The sequence below is a fragment of the Pipistrellus hanaki genome (genome assembly GCF_964339955.1).
Source record: "Pipistrellus hanaki genome assembly, chromosome: 10".
NCBI classification, from domain to species: Eukaryota; Metazoa; Chordata; class Mammalia; order Chiroptera; family Vespertilionidae; genus Pipistrellus; species Pipistrellus hanaki.
The window spans coordinates 50647746-50660015 of record NC_140512.1 but is presented as its reverse complement, the minus strand read 5'-3'; the positions used below and the strand labels follow the sequence as shown (position 1 = coordinate 50660015).

At 35.4% G+C, this 12270-nt stretch overlaps 1 protein-coding gene across 1 annotated transcript in view; it reads left to right on the top strand.

Annotated features, from left to right (window-relative positions):
* Positions 1 to 12270, top strand: part of NUP205 (nucleoporin 205) — a 73016-nt gene that overhangs the window by 17134 nt on the left and 43612 nt on the right. Inside the window, exons 8-14 of the mRNA XM_084896565.1 lie at positions 1786 to 1961; positions 4379 to 4495; positions 4666 to 4803; positions 6946 to 7096; positions 8307 to 8512; positions 10332 to 10514; positions 11697 to 11747. Of these exons, the coding sequence (XP_084752691.1) occupies positions 1786 to 1961; positions 4379 to 4495; positions 4666 to 4803; positions 6946 to 7096; positions 8307 to 8512; positions 10332 to 10514; positions 11697 to 11747 (1022 nt within the window). The remainder of the gene's footprint in view (positions 1 to 1785; positions 1962 to 4378; positions 4496 to 4665; positions 4804 to 6945; positions 7097 to 8306; positions 8513 to 10331; positions 10515 to 11696; positions 11748 to 12270) is intronic.

Sequence of the window (12270 nt, the reverse complement as noted above, 5' to 3'; positions counted from 1 at the left end):
ACTATACAAAATTTGTATATACTGATTTTAACGTTAAAACTCAGTTTACATTAAGCTATTAATGCCACTTATTACCTAGTCTCCCATAAATAGTTCTTGAATTGATCATCAGGCAGTTTTAATTCCAACATTTATGAGTTTAAGTGAAGGTTTGAAATTATTATTAATATCTACTTTATAATTTCAGTAATCATTATTAATCCTAAGAATTAGGGAACTATTTTATTCCCAAAGAGTTTTCATGTAATAGGTAGATATGTAGGCTTTATTTCAAAATACAAAATAAAAACCCTCGGTTTGAGATTGTCCTGCTTTATATCTGTTCCTGACCCTTTTCAAGAAAGTGGAAATATTTTCCGTAGCACACTGTGTATTTGGTCTCTAAGACAGCCCAGCAGAATAAGCTATGTGGATGTTCTTTTCTAAAGCCAGATTACAGCAAAGTTAACTAGCTGGTTTATGTGTAAAATTTAAAAGTAATCAGCAATATATTTTTTGATGGGAAGACACAACTTCACCTAGGACATACAATTACCAAAAGAATTGAATGTCAGTCAGATCAAATCTCCAGATAAAACTGCTAATTTTTAGTATAATCAGAGGACAGAAATGTTAACTGTACCATTGGGATGGGATGTATGCCACACCACATGCCACATGGAAAACTACAGGATCAAAGTTCCAGTTTTTCAGCAAAGAGAGGGCAAGGGAAAAATTTAAGCCAGGGGTCTTCAAACTACGGCCCGCGGGCCACATGCGGCTCGCAGAGGAGTCTGATCCGGCCCGCCAGGTTTTTTGGGCAGTGAGCGCAGCCGAGGTGTTACAGTAGGAATTAGTAGTTCATATAGTCCGGCCCTCCAGCTCTCTGAGGGACCGTGATCTGGCCCCCACTTTAAAAAGTTTGAGGACCCCTGATTTAAGCGAATGTAGTAGGAGCCTATAGATGTATCAGTTAATTGTGTTGTAAACTTTTTATTTAGATCCAGTTCCAAGCAAACAAACTGCACAAATTATAAAAGCAAAAAGGAAAACAATCTTTTATAACATTTATGAGACAATTGTAAATTTGACTACTGTCTGGATATTTGATATTGGGAATTATTTTTTTTTAAGATATGATAATGGTATTATGTATATGTGGTTTATTTTCTTTTTGAAATACATATCAGTGAAGTGTTAAATGGTCTGAAATTTGCTTGTATCTAATTTTGGTAGACGGGGAATGCTTGGAGATCTAGATGAAATGAGAATAATGGATAATATTGAAGCTAGGTGCTGGGTATGTGGAAGTTCGGTCTTTTTTTTTTTTTTTTTTTTTGATAATCTCTTTGAAATTTCCAAATAGAAAGCTAACAGAAAGTCTTTAGGTTAAGATTTGTTTTTCAGTTTTTGCTGCTTAAGTGTCATTCAGGTTTTGGTCTGACTTTTGTGCTGTGAAGACTTTTTTCTGAATGGTCCAGATAATTTTATTTAGATGAAAACTTTAGCATAATTTTTTAGATGTTGATGCTTTAATAATAGCTCCCTGACTACATCAGTGTTACATCGTATATTTCTGATGTAATTTTTTATCACTCATAATGTTACTATGAAAGCATGTGGTTTTCTATGTATTTTTCAGTACTTCTTGGGGTTTGTGAATTAGAGTTACAGAGTCTTTATTTTGAGCATAGCGCATGCTAGGAGGTTGAGCAAATTTGAAACATCAACAGAATAATATGAAATATTATAATCTAGTTTAAATAACTTATATTTTGTGTGCTGTTTGTGTAAATATATTTTTAGCTGTTGCTGAATTCACAGAAGCAGATGAAGCAATGGCAGAGCTCGCAATTGCTGACAATGTTTTCCTGTTCCTCACTGAATCCGTAGTGGTGTCAGAAAACTTCTATCAGGACGAATTTTATATTCGTAGAATCCACAATCTCATCACAGATTTCCTTGCACTTATGCCAATGAAGGTAGGTGGAATTAATTTAGGATGAGTAAAAACTAGTAAAAGAATTTTATAAAATAATTTAAAACTTAATAATGAACTAATCTTATGTTTTAGAAACTAATAAAATCTTTTAATATAGATTAAAATTTGTAGTAGTTGTGTTACAGCTTGTGAATTAGTTTGTGATTCATGACAGTGAAATAATAAAACCTGTTAACTGAGAATAATCTAAAAAATATTTCACATTGAGGATGGTTTATAATGAGAAAGTAATAGTTAAATGAAAATGCTTGTATGGATAGAAAATTATTAACACCTTGCTATCCTAGGGATTGATGCTAAGTTGCCTTATGTATATTTTTATACATGATTTGGAAGGCATAGAGGAAAATCTTGTTTCATAGATAATTATTTAAACCTTTTTAAAAAATATTTTTTATTGATTTTAGAGAGGAAGGGAGAGGGAGAGATTGAAATATCAATGATGAGAATCATTGATTGGCTGTCTCCTGCACGCCACCTACTGGGGACTGAGCCCCAAACCCTGGCATGTGCCCTTAACTAGAATTGAAACCCGGGACCCTTCAGTCTGTAGGTTAACTCTCCATCCGCTGAGCCAAACCAGCTAGGGCTAGATTCTTATATAAGTGGGTTTGTTTCTGCATGGATACAGGTAACTTAATGGATTAAAGAAACCAATACAAAGGCTACTTTTGAATAAAGGGCTTGATCCAAAAAAGTAGGAGATTCATTTGCCTGCCAGCAAAGAATTTATAACTTAGTTGGAGAGATAAGATATATATACACAGAAAAACACAAATAGTAATAGTAAATGAAAAGAATAGACACTAAATTATTGTGGATTTATTTAACCTAAGTATAGCTCATTTTAGACTAGAATAATCAAGGAATACTTAACAGGTAGCTTGAACCTTCATCAATCTTGAAGGACTTGATAAAATCACAGAATTTGGAATAGAAAGAAGCCTGTTAATCCTTTCATTTTACATTTACAGAAATGAAACCTTAGAAATGTTAAGGCTTAAAGTTTTTCCTAATTAGTAGTATAGCTGGGCCTTTGATTATGAAATAATAATGGTATCTGGAAATGAAGGATGAGAGTTATTTGATTAATCAGAATCATAAGTGACTTTTGATTATTTATTTATTCATAGTTATTTATTAATAATTCTGGGATACTATAATTTTTAAAAATAGACATAGGACTATTTAGGTTGTCTGTTTCTTCTTAAATGAGCTTTGGTGATTTGTGTCTGTCAGTGAATTTGTCTATTCAAATTGATTGGTATGAAGTTTTCCCTATTATTCTTGTATTACATTTTTCATGTGTATAGGATCTGTAGTGATATTTTCTTTTTCAACCTTAATATTGCTAATTTGTGTCTTCTCCTTTTGTTTCTTATTTAACCTGGCTAGAGGTTTATCCATTTTATTGATTTGGCTTCATTGATTTTTTAATACTTTATTTCACTGCTTTTAATTTTGCTCTTTATTATATTATTCCTTTTGCTTTGGGTTTAATATAACCTCATTTTTCTTAAGTTAGAGACCAAGATTATTAATTTGAAACCTTGCTTTTTTTCTAATATAAGCATTTAATATTATATATTTATCTCAAGTTACTACTGCTTTAGCTGTGTCACAAATTTTGGTATGTTCTATTTTTTTTCCCCTCATTTTTTTTTTTATTAAGGTATTATATGTGTACATACGTTACCAATATGTGTACATACCTTACCACTATTTTCTTTTTTGTTCTATTAAATATATTTTCTATTTTTCCTTGAGATGTCTTTGATCAGTGGGTTGATAGTGTTGTTCAAGTCTTTCATATCCATACTGATTTTCTGTGTACTTGTTCTGTTGACTATTGAGGGAGGATTGTTGGAATCTCCAATTATAATTTGGATTTATCTAGCTTTTTTTTTTTTTTTTTTAAGGAAGCAAGAGTTTTTTATTTCAGTTGGCATTTAGTACACACAAATGTTGTAAGGGAATAGTTCTCAACCAGGGCTGTGTCCTTCACAGTGTGTTTAGGAAATGCATGGGACTAGTTTTGCTTATTACATTGACTCTTGCAGTGTTTTTGGTAGTTAGTAGATAGTCCAGGGACCTAAGCATCCTTCATTGTTCAGGATGAGTGAAGAAATGTCCTGCCCAAAATGTCAGTAATGTTTCCATTCAGAAACACTGTAGTTAGACTCAACTTTTCTGTAGTAGAAATTTTAAGATACTACAAATTATGAATTTATTTACAATAAAATGTCTTCCATATTTTTTCATGTGGTTAAAGTGGGATTGACATTTAAACCGTTTTTCTTTTATGTAATCACTTTCAAATGCCTGATTTCTTGCTTTCAGTATTGTTCACCTGTGTAATAAACTTACATCTTAAACCATATGTAACACATTTGTTAGGTGAAGCAGTTGAGGAATCGGGCAGATGAAGACGCTCGAATGATTCACATGAGCATGCAGATGGGCAATGAGCCCCCCATCTCACTTAGAAGGGATCTGGAACATTTAATGCTCCTGGTAAGACATTTCATTGGGTGGATTGTCATCTCTTCTTCCATTATTTTTTCTTTAACTTTGGAAAATTTTAGTTCTAATTTCTTAAGTGAATTCATTAAAAATGTAAATTTTTATTTAAAAGTAATTTTTGAGTTATGGCATTTCCCCACAGTCATGCTTACTCTTTGCAGATTGGTGAGCTATATAGAAAGAACCCTTTTAATCTGGAGCTTGCTTTGGAATATTGGTGTCCCTCAGAGCCTCTGCAGACGACCACAATCCTAGGTTCTTACCTTGGGGTGGCCCATCAGCGACCCCCTCAACGCCAGGTGAGCTCTTTCCTTTTCTGCTCTGGGATGGTAATTGGGAGTCTTGAAAACATGAAAAATGTTTTTTTCTAATGTTATTGCATCAAATAACCACTAATGTATTCTTTAGAAATTTACACCTTTTCCTTTTAAAGGAAATTTGAAACTCTTAAATTTAAGTTCTCATTATTTTGGAGTTTTATGTAGTGAGGTGTTTAGAACATACTAGGTATGTGTCAAATCATTAGAGATGGGAAAGGTGCTTATTCTCTTTATGTGTACCATATTTGAATTTTATTAGTATTAGTCTGTCCTCCAAAGGCATGACACTAATCAATACATATCCTTCTTAAGTTGGGGAAGATTGGAGAGGTACAAGTACTAAAGGAAGAAGCTTAGAAGTTATAATTGATGACAAAGTGCATATGAGTCAGTAGATAGTCTAGGAAAAGCTCATTTTTTTGTCTTACATTAACTAAAGTATGATATGCTGTAGCAAATAAGATTGCCACATCTGTCTTTGGGATTTCCTGTTCTAAAAGCCTTTAGGTGTTTAATTTTCATTTAATTTTCACCTGAGTCTAACATCAGATACCACTTCTTTTTACTGATTTCTTACATTTATTGCTTCATTTTTCTCCCCTTAAAAATGTTTTAGAGAAGGATTTATTAAAAATTTTAGAGATTAAAAACCCCCCCACTTTACTATAAAAGTTCTCAAACATGGAAGAAAGATTAATGGTAATGAACACCCAGCATCTTAATTTAATAGCTACTAACATTTTGCCATGTTTGGTTTATTTATTAGTGTTATTTTTACTACTTTTATTTCACTGGATTATTTTAAAGTAAGTTATAGGCAGCATGATATTTAACTTCTCATTGGTTAAGTTAATAGCTCTTAAAAATAAGCCTGTTTTTCTGTATAATTACAAAACCATTGTTACACCTAATAGGTTTAACAATAATTTCTAGCGATCTCTATATTTTTAGTTCTGAGTTCCAACTAATGATTCTGAATAATATTTTTAGCTATTAATAATAGATTTAAAGAATAAGTAAGAAAAAGCTATTAAATGAACTTGCAGGAGTGTAGGTATTGGCTGGAACACAAAACAAAATATGTTTATGCTACCATTTCAGGTTACAGGTCTTTATACTAAACTAGTGACCCAGTGCACGAAATTTGTGCACATTAAAAAGGAATTAATTGAGGAAATATTTTAATATTGCTATTCGCCCTTTCTCTATAAGTGTCAGAGATGAAAGAAAATTAGTAAACTGTATATGAAAATCTTCCTCTTGGGCACACCATGGGAACCAGAGTCAAGTCCCCACCCACCCACGTGCCTCGAAATTGCCTGAGACCCAGGCCCAGCCTGTCCCTCCCCCATTGGGCTAGATCCAGACCCAGCCAACTCCACCCCCATTAAGCCCCACCGGGTGGGGAGTGTGGCCTCAGGTCACCTGGCCTAGGTCACCTGGCCCAGCACATGCGGCCTGAGGTCCCCCATCAAGCCCTGCATGACAGGGGGTGTGGCCTCAGGTGTGTCGTGTGTCCTTCCCCCCCACCTCCCCTGCATGGCACCAGGATCGGGGGCACAGCCTCAGAACCCACGGCTCGTTGCTGGGGCTTTGGGCACAGCTTCAGTTCCCCTGGCCTGGTGCTGGGGTGGAGGGCGCGGCATGAGGTCCCCTGACCCAGCCCAGCACCACGCAGCCTCAGGTCCCTGCTGATTGTCCTTAAGGCTTGTTATGGGAACTCGGCATCCACTGTGGTCGCAGCCATCTTGTTATGGTGTAATAGTCAATTTGCATATTCCCTCTTTATTAGATAGGATTTGATTAGAATTTAGTAACTGATTTCCAGGTATATGTTTGAATTTGCTGGTTAATTTTAGATGGGTAAGTTTCTTCAATTGCTTTGCATATTTAGAATGTGAATAGTCTGATGTTCTGAGACATTGAGATATTTAAATTATTAATGACAAGCTTAAAAAAAACACAAATTTTCCTAAGTAGAATACCAGGTTATTTTGGCTTTGGGGGTTAAATCAGAGTACTTAATTAGTTTTAGTTAATATGTAGTCTTTATTAGCTTGTCCCTGTTGCCTTAAATTTAAGATATGCTTTATGTAAACTAATGGTTTCTACCTATTTCAGGTTGTCTTGTCAAAGTTTGTTAGGCAAATGGGTGACCTGTTGCCTCCAACTATTTATATTCCTTATCTGAAAATGCTCCAGGGATTGGCCAATGGGCCCCAGTGTGCCCACTACTGTTTTAGCCTGCTCAAAGTCAATGGTAGTAGTCATGGTAAGAACAATCTAGATGTTGTTTAAATTTGTTGTAACATTCTTTAGTTCAGTATTCCCCTTTCTGTTAAAGAATATTGTTTATTTGTGATAGGTTCTACCAAGTGTGTAAGTTATTTTTATAATAATGGAAAGTAACACACAGTGGCTTTATGCACAGTGGTGCCTTGATTGTGTTTTCACAGGTTGGGGAATTTCCCATTTGCTTTATAAAATACAGTTCAGCTTAAGAAATGAAAATTAATATATAACAATTTTGAAGAACATATCTGGTGCTCAAAGCAAGCTATATCCCCTTGCCACTTAATTTTGATATCTTTAATGAGTGCATGCCTTCTAAATTTCTGTGCTTAATGGTTTTTCTTTCGACCCTCTCCCAATTTCCTCATTTAATTTTCAGACTTGAGTCTGGTTAAGCCAAAAACATTGCAAAAGGGAAGAGAAAGAAATATTTATTAAACATCTGCTTTATTAGGTAGATATTACTTTCATATTATATATGAAATTAAGGTTTAGAGAAGTAATTTACCCAAAGTCACAAGGGCTAGGACTTGGGGAGCCATGTTTGGAAGTGTGATTTGCCTGGCTTGCTTGTCTTATATGCTAGGCTTTTGCTCCCAGTACTTGGTATGTAATGAGCAGTGTCATTACAAGTATATACTGTTAGTTATCTCTCTCTCTGAGAATTTAAACTCAACATTTGGGATTTTTGGTGGGAGAATTAGCCCTGTATAGTTATATGACAACACAGAGGAGCTCTCTGGATATGAAATAGATAATTAACATCCAAAGTAATTAATCTTTTCATTTACATGGGCACCACCCATTCCTAGACCTGAGGACAGATTAATCCAGAGTTCTAGCTGGATTAATAAATATATTTTTAAATTGATTTCAGAGAGGAAGGAAGAGGGAAAGAGAGATAGAAACATCAGTGATGAGAATCATTGATTATCTGCTTCTTGCACACCCCGTACTGGTGACCGAGCCTGCAACCTGGGCATGTGCCCTGAATGGGAATTGAACCTGTGACCTCCTGGTTCATAGGTCGACTTTCAACCTATCAGCCACGTCAGTGGGGCCTAATCTATTTTCAACACACTACTTATCTAGGACAAACGCCATGTTTATTAAATTTGTTTTCTTCCTCTATTTCCAAGCAAATGCTTAGACATTTTTGAAAGAAAATTCTGTGTTGTCTTTCTTAACAGTTGAGAATATTCAGGGAACAGGAGGCAGTCCTGTTTCCTGGGAACATTTTTTCCACTCCTTAATGCTTTACCACGAACACCTCCGGAAGGATCTTCCTAGTGCAGACAGTGTCCACTACCGCCACCTTCCTTCGCGTGGCATCACCCAGAAGGAGCAGGATGGACTGATTGCTTTTTTACAGCTCACGTCTACCATCATTACTTGGGTAAGTAACCCTTCCACAGCATGAGAGTATAATTTTATTGCTTTCTAGTACTGTGGCATTTTAAGGAGACTCCATATTTTTGTCTATTAAGCTTGTATATCACTAAATGTATTAGTGATAAATTTAGCAGATATAGAATTATGTTTTGTTTTATTTAGTTTTGTTTCTTATTTCATTTTATAACCCAGTTTCAATTTGCCTTCTTTATATCCTTAGTTATAAGAGTTCTCTTCAAGGATGGTTCTGTAATTTAGTTGTAATTTTGATATGGTTGTTGGAGGAGGTGAGCACTGCATTGACCTACTCTGCCATCTTTATGGGAAGCCTCCTATAGAATTTTGGTCTTAAGTTCTTTAGAAGGTATAGTTATAGTAGCCCTGCTTATTGCCATAGGCGTGTAAGAAAATAACAGCCTAAACCTGAAAGAAAATATTCATAAGGACAAATAAAAATTAGTTGTTGGGTGCTCATCCTTCTAGAGAATTTCCCTGCATAGGTGTGGATGTGTTTGTACATAAAGAATGTTTTTAAAATTATGGAGTGTTGTCCCATAATTAATTTATTGTTGACACTATTACAGATGTCCCCATTCCTCCCTTTGCCCCATAAAGAATATTTTTAGCCCAGCCAGTGTTGCTCAGTGGTTGAGTGTCAACCAGTGAACCAGTAGGTCACAGTTCGGTTCCCAGTCACTGGTCATGGCACATGCCCAGGTTGTAGGGGGCATGCAGGAGGCAGCCATCAGTGATTCTCTGTCATCATTGATGTTTCTATCCTTCTCTCCCTCTCCCTTCTTCTCTGAAATAAAAATATATTTTAAAAATATTAAAAAAAGAATTTTAATTAAAAAGAAAAGTTATTTACTCAGTTACTCTTCTTTTCTCTTCTTACACCAAGCCATCTTACCCACCACTACCAAATTAGTCTTTGTAAAAATACATTATTTTCATTACATAATATTCCTGCTCAGAAGTCTGTTCTAGTTGTTTCTATGTTTCACCTGAGTAGAGAGAAGTTGCTCAGTTCAACATTCTGACTGAAGAATAGGAATAGTTTTTCTCTTTTTCTTCCCCAATAATGCATAACATTATTAAACATCAAACATAACGTTATCCCTGGCCAGGGGCTCTGTTGATTGGAGTATTGTCCCATACACCAAAAAGGTTGGGAGTTCGGTTCCTGGTCAGAGCATATACCTAAGTTTCGGGTTCCATCCCTGGCCCAGGTTGCAGTGTGTGTCGGAGGCAACCTATTGATGTTCTTTTCTCGCATCAGTGTTTTCTCCCCCTCCCCCTTTCTCTGTCTCTCTCTCTCTCTCTCCCTTCCCTTGACTTTTGTCTTTCTGAAATTAATAAAAACATGTCCCTGGGTGAAGATTTAAAAAAAAAAAAAAAGGCCATTATTTCTCATTGAGTTAAAATGGAGTGTTATTTGATACCATATATGTTAGTAAATGTCAAGTATGCATCCACTTAAATGATGTATTACAAGTGGAATATATTACATTGTTTCAGAAAGGATTTTGAGCACCTCAGTAAGATTTATGTGACCTGGCAGATCATTTATGTCTGCATGTATTGTCTTCCATGCTTAGGGCTGTCAATTCTACAGAGGCTGTTTCTCTTCCATTCTTTACACTGACTGAGCTAGTGACTTGATCCATTGGTAGACTTCAAGCTTAAGCCACTGGCTTACCTTTATTTTAGGACATCTTAAGCCTGTGATGCAGATGCTAGCCATTTGCATGATTGCTGGTCATTTTTCTTTGCTTTTCAAAATGGAAAGTCTCTTGTGTTTTTTTTTTGTGTCCAATGCTCAGAGTGAAAATGCGCGTCTGGCACTCTGTGAACATCCTCAGTGGACCCCCGTTGTGGTGATTCTGGGACTCCTGCAATGCAGCATTCCCCCTGTTCTGAAAGCCGAACTACTGAGGACTCTGGCTGCTTTTGGCAAATCGCCTGAGATTGCTGCTTTCCTCTGGCAGTCGTTGGAATACACTCAGGTAGTGTTATGAACTCTGTATTTATTTACATTAGTATAGTTTGGGAAGTGAGGCTTGATAATATTTACAGAAGCAAGAGCATCCAATTTGAAACTTACGCCATGAACTTCTCAAGTGGAAAGTTACCATTTCCGTCCTGAGCACTGGAAACTAATAGGCTTGGTTTTCCTCTTGGATCTGTGAAAACTTTACTAGCTTCCTGGAGTATGGTTCTTCTCTTATGGCTTAGTTTTTCAGTGTAAGAGATTAATGAATGGACAGAATTCCTCAACCTTGTCCTTGAGACCAGGATGATAAAGGCTTCAGAAGTCATCTAAACTCATTAAATGTGAGGAGTGCCTGTTTTTCTTTCTTTAGATGTAAGCCATATTGGAATTTTTCTGTCAAGGTATAGTTATTCTATATGTGGTAAAAGAAAATAAGTATGTACTTTATAGAGGTATTTCTAGGAAAATGGTTGGAAGGACTTTGTGTTTGTCTTAGAAGTAATACAACATAAGGGAGCCTGTGAATCTAACACATTATTCGTAGAAGTGACTGTTTGGAAGCAGGAAAATATTCTAATTAAGTTCTAGCGTGTGTCCTCAATATGTTAATGAGACACTCTGTCCTTAGAGAAAGACTTTTTAAAAAGGCCTCCACTTAATAGTATATTCTCAACTTGCAAGAGAATTAAGTAGCTTGACATGAAATATAATTACTTATACTATACACTGTGTTTGCCTCTAGCAAGGTCAGGATAAAACATCTTAACTCAAAACTCTGCCCACATGAGAAACCTATTCTGAACAAGTGTACTTAGTTTTCTAGAACACTGGTGAGATTTCATCCCATAAATCTTTTTAAAATTCATTCCTAGAATATCTGAGAGGAAATTTGCAGAAAACACATCTTGTGTGCACTTAGAAATTACCAGCCCATATAATTGGAAGTTCTGTCCGACCATGACACAATTGCTAATGGAAGTCCATGGAGACTTCTCATTTGTCAGTTCTGATTGACATTGTCAGATATGTGGATGTGACATTGTCGGATATGTGGATATGACTGTTACATTGTTCTGATTGACATTGTCAGATATGTGGATGTGGTGGGTGGGGATATGACTGTTATATTGCAAAGCCACTACTTTTCATTGGTGAATGAGGAATGCTCCTAACTTCTCATTTTTATTATTTTAAGATACTGCAGACCGTAAGGGTTCCAAGCCAGAGGCAAGCTGTTGGTATAGAGGTAAAGCTTTCCTTTTAGTTTGAATGCTATATTTATACATTCACATGATAGAAAGACTAAGAAATATTCTTACACTATTACATTTCTATAATTTTCCTATTTAATTTTATTTGAAGGGTTTGCTGGTCAGTGTTGAAACTTTTAATAAAAGAACTAAAGTACTTTAGGTTTCAGTATTGGAAAAGGTTGTTACATGGCAGCCATCCAGACTGAAAGTTTGATTTGAACTCAATTTAATTAGGTTACTTGAGTCAGCCTGAAGTGGGTCTTTGTTTCTTCTCTCTCTATGCTCCTCTCTCTTTCTTAAAGAAACACTTAAGATTTTTACTTTTACTTCAAAGTTGGAAACAATATGTGTGAATTTAAAATCCTTCCATCTGATTGATCTAGATTCATATAATACTTTGTGTCGCTTCCTGGGCTTTTGGCTGAGATTAATTATATAATACTTTTGTGTTTCTTTAAATGAATAATGGTAATAATCTGTTTTGTGTCTTTTGGTGTGATATTTCAACAATATTAA